Genomic DNA, 15,186 nt, shown 5'->3' with positions numbered 1-15,186 from the left:
TTTTTGGACCATCGGCTGACAAGACCTGCCTCTAAAACCATGAAGAAAGGTCTTGTTTATGCACGGTATTTGTCTCCGGTCTCCTCTCCGTATGATTAGGAGTTTGCTTAATCCCTCAGTAGGCCTCAGTTATAAGCTTTTTGGTAATGACCTGCTTTATCCTCCTACTAAAGATAAAGAGCACAGGCGCATTAACTTCAAAGCCTTTTACTCACTTCTAGGCTGCCTCTAAACAAAGCTTTATTATTGAGCAGTGATGCATGTTTACGTGTTGGTCTGTTGATGTAGATTTATTAGCGCCCTCTCTTTAAGGAAAGGTGGCCAAACCTTTATTTTCAGACCTGGTGTATTTCCAAAGTTTGGTTTAGTAATAGGGTTGTCAAAATGGTTGGGAAAAATGCAGCGGTGGAACGCAGACGATCTTGGCTTCTCTCAGCTGTCGGTCAGGAGGATTTTGCACCACACGACAAATGTCCTATTCAGACCCCACATAGTGCGGTTGTTCATTCACTTCCTCATTGAAGTGTTTCTGTCATAAATTCCCTCTTAGGGACTCATTCCCTCTCAGCCAACAGCTGTGGGCATAGTAGGTATGAACGTGATGTAATCCATAGCAACGAGGTCAACCCTGCCCTCAAGTCTTAGATTAGGAGTCCCTCCCACTCCTTAGTAAAAGTTGGTGTCAGAGGCTTTGGGAATAGGTTTGGAGGAATTACCTCCTTAGGAGTACTCTTAGCGCTAAGATAAAATGTTTTGTGATTATGGAGATTTTGTCTGTAATGACTCTCATTTTTAGTTGCAGCCTTGGTGTCACTGGGTGTGATCCTTTTAGCAACTTTATTTTAAAAACGACCCTCACAACAAATCTTGTGGCTGTTGGGCAGACATTAGTGGCAGTTTTCCTTAAAGTGAGTCCCCAGTGCTGCCCCATGAATATGCACACCTCTCTGACTGCTGTGTGAGAGCCAGAGGGTCAGGCAGGCTGAGACAAGTAACTGCAGATTCCGCACATTTATAAAATTGCAATGTTATTGCACCTGTTGTTACTAAGTATACCTTACCAACAGACCGTTAACCTTGCCTTCCTTTTTTTTTCTTAAAACCTTGACTTATTGCCGAACTACACAATAACAATGGATTTACAATTGCTCCTCTTTAAAGGTTCAACTTCACCTTGAATATAAATTCGATAACTGACCTCTGATGAATGCTGGCTTATTTGTGACTCTCTTTGTGATGCCTTGTTGTTGAGCAGTGTTTATGAAACAAGTTATGATTTTTTTATCCCTGTGATATTGCTGCTTTATTAGTTTTTTTATTTAGTGAGTAATTCATGGAAAGGAGAGTTAACATATTTTGGTTACAGAGAGATCTCATTATGTTGTTCAACAATACTCAAAATACTTTATTTTGACAAAATAGCGTATAATACCATTTAAAATGAGTTGTAACTCTACTCACAAACTAGCTGACTGTGGGATTAAGATGCATCTTATTTTTTCCTCTGTCAGTTGTTGCCTTGAATTCACCTGATGCCGACACAGTATCATAATCAGGCTCACAACCTCAACAGACACCCACAATACGAACACACAAACATACACACACCATCCCACCTTCACAGGAGCTAACATGCCTCACAGCTTCAGCATAAGCTGATAATTTACAGGCAGTCTCAAAGCCCTACCTTACTTCACCCGTGGAGGAGAGCAGTGAAAATGTCAGGGGTTTAGTTAGGGCTACAACACCTGCATCTCACGCAAACACCAGGCTTCTGCTTCAATAGCTCCCCAAGGGTGGCCCACGAGCACTCTGCTTTTATTGCTGTGATGACTACTCATGATTTTTATGCCGGAGGACAGCAGGAGAAGAAAAACGACTCCATTCACCCATCCTTATGCTCACTGCTGCAGCAGTTTCGACATGTTGTAAATGTTAGCAACTCGTTTGACTTGAAGTGCATTTAACAAGGACCCAATGTCTTTTTGCTGTTGAAGACTTTTGAGACCCTCTCAAAAACACCTAACCCTTTCTCATTGTTAAAACCTGCTTGAGGTGCCTGCTAGAATTTTCCCAGCTGTGTCACAGGGGATTTTGGGGATAAATACATCAAATATTTGCATGTCAGGCAGAATGAATAACCATCGTTTTAAGCCAGGGGAGCACTTGCTGCATTTGATGAAACAACCATCAGGACACGCAGAGATCCCCAGTCCATCACAGCTCAAAGGCAAGTGCTCACAATCAAAGTCTAAAGTCTTTGCTCATCTGCAGAAGCAGCAAAAAAATCTGGACATCCGAGCACCCTGGGACTTCAGGAATTCAAGACTGTGAAGTCAGGCTGTGAAGCCGATGTTCGCTCAGGCAGCTACAGTGTAGAGCTGTCAGCAATATCATGTAGGACTCGTCACCCAGAGATCATTAAGCTCTTACAAAGTCAGATGGGATTTACCAAAAGTTTTGTAATTGTTAGCAAACTGTGTAACAGTGAAAAATGTCGATGCTGGTTTTCCAGATCCCCAGGTGACGTCTTCAGAAGACTCGTTTTATCCGACCAACAGTCCAGAACTCAATGCTATCAAATAAAACAGAAAAGAATCACATTCTTATATTGCAGACGCTGGAACAAGTGAATGTTGGTTATTATAGAATAAGTTTCTGTCCGACAAGTCTATTAAACAATTCATTGTTTCAGCTCATGTACCATGTATGTGCCTCAGGATGAACTACAGGGGACCCAGGGGTAGCTTGGGCCCCTTTTTAAATAAGACATGAGTGAAATTCTTTGCCATGCATTTCTATTATTTCTGAATCTTAATCATACAGGATGATGCATACAGTTAGGCAATTATTGATGTACTGTATAGTTTGCATTTATGTTGCAATCGGCATCTGTTTGTGATGGGTAACTTTAACTGTTGCTGATGAGGACTGGATCTCTTGTAGGCAGCATGGCGCACTCCTGTTTTTGATTTAATGCTCATACATTTGTGTGGTTAGAGGCTGTTTTTCTATTTGACCTATGTCCTATTTTTGCAGATAAACTACAAAATGTTCACTACAGCATAAACTGCGCTCTGCTTTATTTGGCCATATTGTGTCACACTTAACATTAGTGAGGTTTGTAGTCATTAACTGATTATTATATCCCCTGAAAGCCATGGTATAGTTTGCACACTGATGTACCAAATAGTTACAGCATGTAGCTAAAATGGGCCTTTATACCCTAATGGAAACAATAATTATAATAATAATAATCACACATGTACACATTTTATATTAAGAGTGAGGGACGTCACAGACCAGTGATACATTGTAAGATGTCATGTCCATAGTCTAGTATAGTCCTACTAAGTCATTGTTATTGTAACATGAAACTTGACATTGTGGGCATTATTTAATTACAAAACATCACAAATTGCTGTCATCATCAGTTTCATTCAAGATAATAATTGGCAGATGATTGACCTCAGAGCTACTGTACCGTCACAACAATTACAGGCCTTGTGGTTTATGAAATGGAATATGGGTGTTTGGGTGCACAAGGGGAACCGGATTTGATTTCTGAAAATCAGCATGCCAGAGCTTTCCTTCATTCCTCCCTCTGCCCTGCATGGTTTGATCATTCAGGTATTCACAAAGAATGACGGCATCGTACAAAAATCTAAACCCTCAACAAGTCACTGCCTGCTATTTCGGGCATTTTTCAATTTCCTCAGGTGGGACACGGGGAGCATGAAAACTGAATCGCTGCTTTTGTTTTCCAGTGTCTTTTTCTTTAATCTGTCAAGCATGGAAGACTTTTATCCTCCAGCAGGCTTGTCTTTCACCTCCTGTCCACTTGCATCTGTCGTTTTTAGATATTTCATGTGAGCGTAGTTTTCCTTCCAGATCAAAACGGCGTGATTACCAGAGGGATTATATCCATGCAACACTTCCCGAGTTGATACCAAATGAATCACACAAAGGTCCCTCCATATCTCATAAACAAGTCCTCATACCTAAACGATAAAATAAAAAAGATGTATGCGGCTGCTCCAAAGCTTCTTCTGATCTTCCACCCCTATTGTTAATGTCTGAAAACTACTTAGAGCAAAAGATTGTGGTCGTAGGGAAGGTTAGGGAAAGATTGCCTTTGTGGTTAAGAAAATAAAAACAAAGTGGCGGTAGGGAAAAGGATACAAACTGCAGTATCCGGTGTTGAATTCATGCACATTTTACTCTTAACTATTCACTTTGACCTTGTCCCGAACAGCTTCTGTGGTGGTTTAACACACCACACAACTCCTTTCTTTGCTACTGAGTAATAACAGTCATTACTCGACTAACAGAAGAGGTTGCTTGCCGGGAAAACATGAATAAATGTCATTTTAGGCTTTTGAATAAACAAGCAATGGTCTTGTTTTTCTGGTAAGAACAGACTCCTAATAGAAGTGAATTTGGGTCAAAATTCACCAGAGACAATGCAGCTACTGTCTGAACAACTAGCTAAATGCTTGTTTGCCTTGTAATTAACTCATGCTTAAGCAGCAGACGTGATTTACATCCTCATTTGTAGAAACAGTAAAGAGGACATTAATAACCGTGATAAACCGGATTGTTTTTGTCAACTTGGCTAACAGGACTTAAAACATATTATTATTGCTCTTAATGTGGAGTTAACACACATCTTTATTTGAATTTAGAAAGGTTGGAAAAGTTTATTGGTTCTGCTGCTTAACCAGGCCAAAACAGCCCTGCAGTAAAGCAATGAGTTTGACTATTTTATATTTAAATCTAGGTTTAGCAGATGCCAAAACACTTAAGTTATGATGGCACCATTTTATCTTTGAGTCTGCGATCATGAAGTAAACAATACCGTCTTCAAGTTATAAAGTACTCCACCAGGAAGTCGGCTGGTTAACACAGCGGCCTGTCCGATGACTTATTGCATTGCAGTAAATGTTGATCCAGGTTCAACTTAATTCCCAGGCAACCCTGCGTTGTGTTTCATAAACAATAAATGGCGGCCTATTGCTTCCCCAGCTTTGGAGTTTGCATTGTCTTTTACGGTCTCTCTATTGTTCCAGTGTCTAGACCACTTACTTGCACCCACCTGCTTTCAGTGCTGTCTTAAATCTGTATTAGAATCTTTCCCCATAAACGGTAATAAATAGTTACAGAGGCAACAGCATCAAGAAAGCAATGACTCAATTTTCCTGTGGAAATTTTTCAGCCGCAAAGTGTCTAAGTGGTCACTCTGTCTACAAAACATGCAGGATGAAAATCACTGTGCAAGGCTATGTAATTATTTTAATATGTATGCAAGCAAACAGTGCGAAGTGCTGCCAATTGTATTTGTGATTTTCAATATAAAACTTGTGATTTCAGTGTGTATCTGCTCAGTACTTTTTTAACATTTCAGCACATTTCAACAATAGCCAGTAATACTGTGATACTTCTGGCCATGACATTTTACTACTATTGTATCCCTGGTGATGTGTATTGCATTGCTCTTTTATAATTGTATCTGCTATTTTGAAGTTCTTGCAATGCAATATGGAACAATACACTTTGATTGCTTTTGTTGCTTCCTCAGTCTCTCTTTCTGTTTCTTCTTTAAATGACATTTACATCATTACATTGTCACTAGTAGACCTCAAGTTTCAACCTCTAAAGCTGGTTTCAGCCAGGTGGTAAATGAGCTAATGCCTGTTTGTGTCAAATGTGGATGAGAAATAAACAGAGAGATGTCACCTTAATGATTTTTGAAGCACAAACAAACAGCAACTTGTATTCCGCGACATTAAGACCTTACATGCTTACTGTTGCATGTAAATTACATTAAGGAAACAGGACATGGCTTTAGATGAATTGTCTTACGGTCAGCGTCAGGCATTAGGATCCTTTCCACGCTGCAGTGCTTAAGCCCATGTCTATCCACCTTGAGTGTGAGCTCAACACCGGCAACGAATCACTATAAAAAGAACCAATTATTTATAGTCCGGTCTCTGACAGGGCCGGTCCTACTTATCTTTCAGGGTGCAGTCTCCAGGCCCTCTCCCTTGCATTTTCAGCATTGTCAGAGCTCCCGTCGGCCCAATCTTTCACCACTGCACCAAGCAGAACCAACAAGTGTCAATGCTAGTTTTTATGTGTGCTGATAACTAATCAGGAACACCTACGCTTTTTTTCCCACCAGTGACTGGATGACAACAGCAAGACGTTTCAGACTAGAGCTTCTAAGAAAGAAAATTATATTCCTCTTCTTTGTTTTCTCATTCTTGTGGAATGAAAAGGATTCATTTGTGCAATGTAGAGAAATATGTTCTGTGCCTATTTGAAAGGACACATCCCAGCCCCTTTATTACACAAATTCAGTGTTTGGCTTTTAAACTTTTACTCCTCCTAAGCCTTAATTTAGAGGAATGCTATTCTTCATTTTTTTTCAAATTGCACTCCCTCAACATTTGCTTTTTAGAGCACTCTGGAAGTCCACTTTACTGTTTAGCAAGAGTCAATAAGACATTAACTTTGTTCAAGAATTCGCTCTTGTTATAATTTGACTCTGCAATGCTGTAGGACATTGCTATCATCCAATTAATGCACATTGATTTAGCTGACCTTTGGTAGTGTCTAGTTTAAGGCAAGGATATTGAAATAAACTTGGGGAATAATGATTTTTCATCCTCCTTCCTATGTCATCAGAGGACCTGACTCTGCAGTCAGTGTAATAGTGAATTCTTTGAGCAATAAGGTGTAATTAGTGTGGAGAGGAGAACTTAGTATGTGTATTGATTTCTCACTGGCTCGGTGAAAATGCCAGAGAAACAGAGAGGACATGATGATCCAGACTGATTCATGTGTCATTGTTTGGGATCTTCCCTCATAAACAATTAGGCCATCTGCAAAAGGAACTAGGAGTTGGTGCAAGCTCAAATGTTGCTGAGCTGCTGTTGAATACACCGCTGTGAGCAAGTCTCTGTAAGGACAAATGTTGATCCAAGTGCTTTACAGAGAAGTTTTAAAATGCATCCAGATTATTACAGTGAAAATAGATGCGTGTATAAAGTGGAAATGCACAGAACACATAATCTGATAAAGAATAAAGAACATAAATGATCAGGTAGGGACAGTGACCTTTTACGTAAAATAAATGTTTCATAAGACTGGATTTACAAATATCATCATAAACATAATTGTGAGTGATGGTGTAAACCTTTTGAAAGGGTAATTGGGCAGAGAATGTAAAGGACCAGAAGATGCAGTATGAGCTGAGCAGCGCAGACATAACTAGATTTACTACCCTGTGGTTGTATCCTTCCTTCCAACCGTTCAAGTCACAGTTGACATTCAAACCGTCCAGACTTATATAATATATGGAGTTCAGACTTTGAAGGAATTTAATAAAAAAGTATTAAGTGTATTGAGGATGCTTCACACACATATTTAACCCAGCAGCACAGAAGATACATTCAGCACAGTTTCAAGATTACTGTCCCCAATTCAGTATCCAAATGAGTTGTTGGATACTGAATTGTTTTTATGTTTTTTTGTTAATTGTTTTTATCCTATGAGACATTTGTTTAAGATGTTTTCATAATTAACGTATGAAATCTTGAGTTGTAGCCAAAAATGTGCTTTATTAGGTAAGAGCCTGCAAGGCGACAGTGCTGCGAGTTGTAAATTACATGTAAGTTGGCCTGAAATCATCAGCCATACATGCTTCTAATGTATCCCTTGTGTGTGTGTGTCGTGCAGACGAGTTGTGACCATGCGCTGCCTGGCTGCTCGGGTGAACTACAAGACCCTCATCGTTATCTGTGCCCTCTTCACACTCATCACTGTGTTGCTGTGGAACCGCTGCTCCAGTGACACCTCCCTTCGCTTCCTGCCCCGTGCTGCTTTGGTGGCTCCGAGTCCCAAAGTAGGGGATGCCAGCATCAGCAGCCAGCAACACCCTCCACAACCTCCAGAGCCCCCGCCTGTTGTTGGGGTCGTGGCAGGGATCAAGTATGAGGAAATCGACTGCCTGATCAACGATGAGTCTACAATCAAAGGCCGGAGAGAGGGCGGAGAGATTTACCTGCCCTTCAGCTGGATGGAAAAATACTTTGAGGTGTACGGCAAAGTGGTGCAGTACGACGGCTACGATCGGTTTGAGTTCCAGCACAGCTATTCAAAGGTTTACGCTCAGCGTGAGCCCTACCACCCAGACGGAGTCTTCATGTCGTTTGAGGGATACAATGTGGAGGTCCGAGACCGTGTCAAGTGTATAAGTGGAGTTGAAGGTAAGAGTTTTTGTATTGATGTTCATCACAGGGGTGTTTGAGAATACACATCTATGTCAGATCTTACATTTTTTACAAAGTCGATTTTTCCAATTTGATTCGATATACTGTACATCTGAATATCAATATTTTTAAGAACCCCTAACTCCGGCTGTCTGTTGCGGTGCTGGAGCAACAAATGTGAAAAGCTTAGTGCTTTTGAATCCATGCTTTTTAAGTAGCATCATCAGGTGTGTGTACAGCCATAACCAACAGTCTTATCTCAGAAAAAAGGTCGCTCGGATTGCAACGCCCCCATCTAGGAAGTAGGAGTGCACCATAAAAATCATCAGAGCCGTTCCCTCCCTACCCCAAACCAAACATCTCACTCATAATCGCAGTTTAAAGAAAAAGTAATTTTTTACTATATATTCTTAAACCGACAATAAGGTGATAGTTTAACTCAGGGGGAACTAAGGTCAAAACAACAAACAAAAGAATCTAACTGTTCCAAAAGCATTGACTAAATCCTTACAAAATAAACAAACAAAAAGACATTCACTAAATCTGGATACAGCAGAAAAACAAGAGAAAACGGTACAAAAGAAAGTGGCAGCTCACTCCTACAGTTTACAAAGAAAAAACTCAATTCACAGAGCAACAAAGCCACATAAGGCCCTACACCTAACAAAATCTAGTATCGCAAATTTTCTTCCAAAGAAACACAGCGGTTTGGAGGAAGAGGACAGGACGGTGCTGCTGTCAACTGCTTTCAACAGACTGCTGGACAGCTGAGTCTTTTTGAGAAAGATCCTCATGGACAGAGCACCCACTCTCACACAAAACACGGCAAAACTACAGTACACCACAGTAACAGCCATAACACAGATGCAAAAATAATCATTTTGTGACTTGTGCAAAAGTTGAGAAAATGAAGAGAGGGAGGATGTCTATGTGAAGGCGTTTTTTTTTCTTAGAATATCACAGATAAGATACAGGTGTTGCATTTACTTATCAATGGTATTTTCATGGCGCCCGAAGCTACCCACCACTGTACAATACACTTGCTTTGAAACTTTGATTCATTTCTAGGTGTTAATTAAACCCTATGTCGATGAGAGAGATATAATTTACATGATGAGGTCTATTTGAGCAAAGCGATGCGTTGTAAATCCAGTATTTGATCCGTAAGAAAGTTAATCAAGACTTGATTAACAAGATAGATCAGATTTCCAAAGCACCTACTCAGTCTCTGCCGCCCATTTCCAAATGCCATTAGCCTTTTTAACGCTACCAAACGTCTTTTGTGTGAAGTCAATTAAAAAATTATTCTTTTTTTTCACTCGCACAGTCTGCATGTCTTTGTAAAAATATCTTATTGGATGTCTTTTAGGTGATTTTATCACTCCATGTTCCTTCACACTTTGAGTCAATCCTCAAAGTTGTTTCCTCATCCAAGGTTCCTTTTAAAATAATTACCAGGAAGGATCAATAGCTCATTTTAAAAGGCTATTAGTTCAAACCACATTGTCATCAATATAGTTCCGTGCCCCTGCTCGCTTAAAGAGTGACCCAGTATACTTGCCTGAAATTACAAAATAGATATTCATTATTGTTCTTTTATTGCAAAATATTCGATGATAATATTTTCAGAATTTGAAGTCCCCCGAAACGTTCCTTACAAATTCCAACCTGTCAGTGTGATCAGTGAAAATGACAGAAGAAGACGACTCGTAGTTATTCGGCCACAGTTCTTGGTCCTTTTGGACACAAACATGTCAGTGTCTGAATTCAGCTTGATGAGTGATAGCCAGTGTTTGTTTTTTCATCAGCAGTTAATAGGTATTTTTTCCCTACATTGACTTTTTTTTTACCTGGTGACACAAATCCGCTTCTCTGTTCATAACACAAACAGAACATCGCACACAATTTAGGTTAGTTTAGCTAAGCACAGCTAGTCTTTCTGGGGTGTCCACATTTGAAAACATACATTAAATATTACAGTCAACACAAATGGCAAACAAACACAGACAGTAGTTTTATTTACAGTGAAATCTTTAAGGAGCACGTGTCATTCTGTTATACACTCTTTCAGAGGTTGAATATACTCATGGATGCAGAGAATATCAAATTGCGTAGCAGGTCAGAAAACCTGATTACACATCGTGTCGATTAGTTCCAGCGAGTTTGGCTGAATGTCAATCAATTACACTGTTTTATTTTTGTAGTTTTCATTACTTTATCTGAACTGCAGACCTGCATAAGGACCTGCTAAGGCACATGTGTGGGACGAAATACATACAGACGGAAATGGGTCAGATGGGAATCTAGCCAAATCTGATGCTATCTCTGGGCTGAGCAGCTGGGAGCACAGTTATTCTCTCAAACTCTCATTTCCTGCAGACCGTTTCTTTTAGTACAAAATGGAGGAACCGCTCCTACAGTCTTATACACATGCACAGACACGCACATAATTTAACAAGGTCCATTAATTAAGCCCAAGGCTCCGTTAGCGCTCCACACACCCATGCATACACACCTCTCCTCGACTTAGCATATTTTTATATGTGAAAATAGCAGTTCATTAATTAGCTTGTCACAGTCCAAGTTACCACAGGGCTTAAACAAGGTCATTGGAGCATTTCACTCCTAACACACTCATGGAAAAGTTAATTTGCAGGACCCTCAGCAGTGTTCATTCAATGTTGTGAGGGCCCTTTTCCCTCACGCTAACCTCTGCCTATTCGGCTGGGATGTCACGTGTGTCAGGAGTCAAAGCATTTGACAAGCACCCAGATTGTAGTGATATCTAAAGCTCATGCTCTTCTTTAAACTGCAATGTTTTTGGATTGCAATAGTGTTTAGATTGAGAGAGCTTCAGCTAAATTAGTTTGAAATTCTCTGAATATAAACGTGTGCTTTTAAGGTTTTAATTAATAAACAGTCTTAAAAACACAACATTTAACTGTGCCATTACTTGTCACATCTCAGGGCTTGTGGTTTTATAGTAGAGGCTTAGAAATGGAGGTCTTCCTTTTTCCTTGTTGCAGCCGAGCCTCCATGAGACAAATAACAAAAGTAAAGAATAATGAAGCTCCAGCAGCCAGGGCACTATCATTAGAGGAAGTAGTTAATCCCCTCAAACAACGCCCTCTTAAATCATGTTCTGTCTCGCTTTTCGTGTCTCTCCATTTTTTCTTTTAACCATCTTTATCTTCACTCCTGGGGCTCTATTGCAGTATCCCATCACTTAAACATTTGCACAAACACATTCACACAGAGTCATATAAGACATATTCTATCCTTTTAAGTGTGTGATAAAACGCATATTGTCACTTACACTCTTCAGTGCAAAAGCATGACGTGTGATCTCTTTTAACCTGACAGCTGCGCACACTCTACCTGCCGACCAAGATGGTCTCGTTCTTGTGAAGAGCCAGAGGTGGATTTGGAGGAATAGTCTGCGAATCTAGGACACTGTTGCTAGTGTTTTTGGTGAAAGCTAGGTCACAATGACTAGAAACCATGACCATGAATTTAAATAGACAATTTCAATCCCAGTTCGACCTGAATCATGTCAAAATATTAATTCAGTGTCAGTGGGAAGACAATTTCTTTTTTCCTACATGGACTGCAAACAAAGATGGTTGAAGGGGCGGTCAGTAGCACAGCGGTTAGAGCAGATGCCACACGTAAAGAGGCTGAAGGTCGCCGAGGCAGCGGCTGCGGGTTCGACTCCGACCTGCGGCCCTTTGCTGCATGTCTCCCCCCCTCTCTCTCACCCCATTTCCTGTCCGTCCTCTATAATAAAGGCATGAAAAACTGCCAAAAAATAATCTTTAAAATAGACGGATAAAGTGTCTCCACTCCCTCTCTGCACAAAAATGAAGCCAAAATATCCCGGGTAAGGGCGCTGCCATCTTTTGCTGCACAGACTGGTTGCAATTTTGCAACCAGTCTGTGCAGTAGTGATCGGGTGGTATCAAAGTAGTGCCCATTTACGCACCTGACCAATCACAGGTCAATTACAGCTGTCAATCAGGGAGTTTCAGCCTGTTTTTATAGCATCAAATAACTAATTAACCAGAAAAATGAACACTTGAACAAACATCAACGTAATGAGAGCTGCCTAAATTGACAGAAACCAGCTTTGGGAAAAATGTATGTGATGTGTACTTTGATTATTTATTTTGATCCATATCCCATCCGTCAACATGAAGGGGGAGGAATATAAGATCTATACTGCAGCCAGCCACCAGAGGGGAATGAGATTTTTTTGGCTTCACAAGCCGCCCACCTTTTATATACAGTCTATTTTTAGTTTGCACCCACAGTGCATTTGATTTGCATATAAATACGCTCGTTCTGGAGCTGGGTTACAGCCAGCTGCTGCAGTTTGTCGGGTGTTTAACTGTATTCTTTGAAACAAGTGGTATGTCCAGCTAAATAAATAAAGTATTATTCCCTCAAAGTGTTTCAAGATGTACCCAGCTGGATCAGCCAGGTATAATGCAAATGTTAAAGCTTCATTAAGCCATTTCGAACACTAGGAGGCAGAAAGACTACAAACAGCCTGAAAGAAACACAGCCCTGATCAGGTATTTATGACTTATGTGCTAGTAAACAATTACCAACTTTACTTATGCATCCAGCAGACACAGAGCAGCAAGAATATTCCGCAGATGTAATTTGTCTGACCCACTGACATAAGTATTTCCAATATTCACTGGCATGTTAGCTCTGCTGTGGTCCCCGCTGAGATTGTTTAAACAGTTTAAGGAAATAAGGGTCTACTCACACTGACCATTCGGACCGTGCCCAAGCCTGATTCACGTTCAAAGTCTACTTCGTTTGACCCTTGTAAGTACAACTGTTCTGTGCACAGGCCTGGCACGCTTCCCGGCCGTGGCCCGGTTGAGAGAGGTTGGCCTTTTAAAGCATTATTGCACATGTACGAGCCTAGGCATAGGCATGTGTATGAGCATGAGCATGAGCATTGATGGCTGTCCTGAGAGTATTTATATATGACTGTTCCCTTCAATGGACATTTAAAAAGATGCTGTCGAAGGGTTTCGCAGTTGTCTGATGCGGAGGTGTTCATTGCAGATTTGGTCAGATGAAAATATTCAAAAACAGTTGGACAAAACAAAATCTTCGATGGGTGATAATGTATAAGCAAGAAGCAATCATACAGCCAAAGTTCGGATCATTTCAAGTAATGCGAGTGAGCTGTCAAAGACCCTAGTTGGATCCTTATCCTCAGCATAACAAGCGACCCTTTCACATGGCGCGTTAGTCATTTGGTTTAATACAAATATTGCTTAATGGAGGTTTAGTGTCTACTCCCCTTTATATAGATGTCACAGCCTTTCTGACCTACTACAGGTTAAAATGAAAGCTTGCATAACAATCAGAGGGTATAGCACTTTTTCTGCTATGTAGGCTTAGAGTCTGCTGTAATTGGCAGAAGAGCTTTTCAGATTTCTAGAAAAGTCCACTCTCTGGAGTCATGAAAATATACGGAGGCTTAACTGTCAATTTCACATGGATTACTTAGTGCTCTTCACTGCAACTGTGCAGTTATACAGTTACAGTGTCAGGATTTTGACAGTCATTTGACTCTGTTGTCGAGGGATACGCCAGTAAGTAAGGATTGGAAAGTGTGTGCATTTCATGTGCTACTTTATGAACATATAAATCAAATGTATCAGTTTTCAATAAATCAAGAGTTGTTTCTGACGACTTTACAGATAAAATGTGGCAAATGGCATCGGCCCATGCTGTGCACTCATCCATTTAAAACTAATTATACATATATTAAATGGGGCATTAATTCATGCCCGACCAGTAATTTGAAAATGCATATTTCAGATTCATTACTTGGGACTGTTTACCACGAAGCAGGCTGCCATGTGATTGTTGCTAACAGGATTTCAATCATGCATAATGCACACCAGTAACACTCTAACCCCACAGGGACTAGCACTGACTGTGTCAGGGAAAATTAAGTTGTAGCTAGTAATTAGCGTTTGCACACATTTGAGCACTTTGTTGTCTGTGTTTCAAAAAAACAAATAAATAAATAAAGATCTAAACTAAAAACATAAATAATAGGTAAAAAGCCTCTGATTCTGGGCCATTCATTAACACATTAAATAGCTAATCGTGCAACTCAACTGGAGAGTGCAGGGAGGAGGGACCACTCACAACTTATTCATAGTCCTCTTTAAATAACTAAAATTATACCGTACAAACACATGAAAAATATTTGTGGATTGGAGTGAATCTGTGTGGATGGGCTGTCCAGATAGGCTCTCTGTATTGCAAAAACAAACACTTCAGGGAGCAGTTGGAAAATGTGTGCGATCTCTTACTCCTGCTCATCAGTGTGACTGCCACTGTACTGTTAATCCAACCCTCCATCCATTTACGTCCACCTATCCGGGGCCGAATCGCGTGGGCAGCAGACTAATCAGAGTACTCCAGACGACTCTCTCCCCATCATTGCTTTCCAGCTCTTCCTGGGGGACCCCAAGGCGTTCCCAGGCCAGACAAGATGTATAATTTCTCCAGCGTGTTCTGGGTCTACCCTGGGACTTCCTTCCAGCTGGACTCACCCGGGAAACCTCTCATGGGAGGCGTCCAGGAAGCATCCTGACCAGATGCGTGATTCACCTCAACAGGCCTCGTTGGAGCAGGACAACTCCCTCCAGGCGTCTGATCTCTGAGGCTGAGCCCAGCCACTCTACAGAGAAAACTTATTTCAGCCGCTTGTATCCGCGATCCCATTACCCAAAGCTCATGACTATAGGTGAGGGTTTAAACGGATATGGACGGGTAAATCAAGGCCTTTGGCTCAGCTCCCTCTTTACCACAACGGGCAGCATCACTGCAGACTAACGCACTAACACCACTCTACAGTTAAGAGGCAATAATT

At 40.8% G+C, this 15,186-nt stretch overlaps 1 protein-coding gene across 1 annotated transcript in view; it reads left to right on the top strand.

Moving 5' to 3' along the window:
* glceb (glucuronic acid epimerase b) overlaps positions 1-15,186 on the top strand; it is a gene marked incomplete at its 3' end in the record, with an annotated part of 52,696 nt that overhangs the window by 25,881 nt on the left and 11,629 nt on the right. The window contains exon 3 of the mRNA XM_083923170.1: positions 7,741-8,270. Within this exon, the coding sequence (XP_083779296.1) occupies positions 7,754-8,270 (517 nt within the window). The 5' untranslated portion in view covers positions 7,741-7,753. The remainder of the gene's footprint in view (positions 1-7,740; positions 8,271-15,186) is intronic.

The sequence above is a fragment of the Echiichthys vipera genome (genome assembly GCF_963691815.1).
Source record: "Echiichthys vipera genome assembly, chromosome: 1".
In the NCBI taxonomy this organism is placed as follows: Eukaryota; Metazoa; Chordata; class Actinopteri; order Perciformes; family Trachinidae; genus Echiichthys; species Echiichthys vipera.
This window is presented reverse-complemented; position numbering and strand designations above follow the sequence as displayed.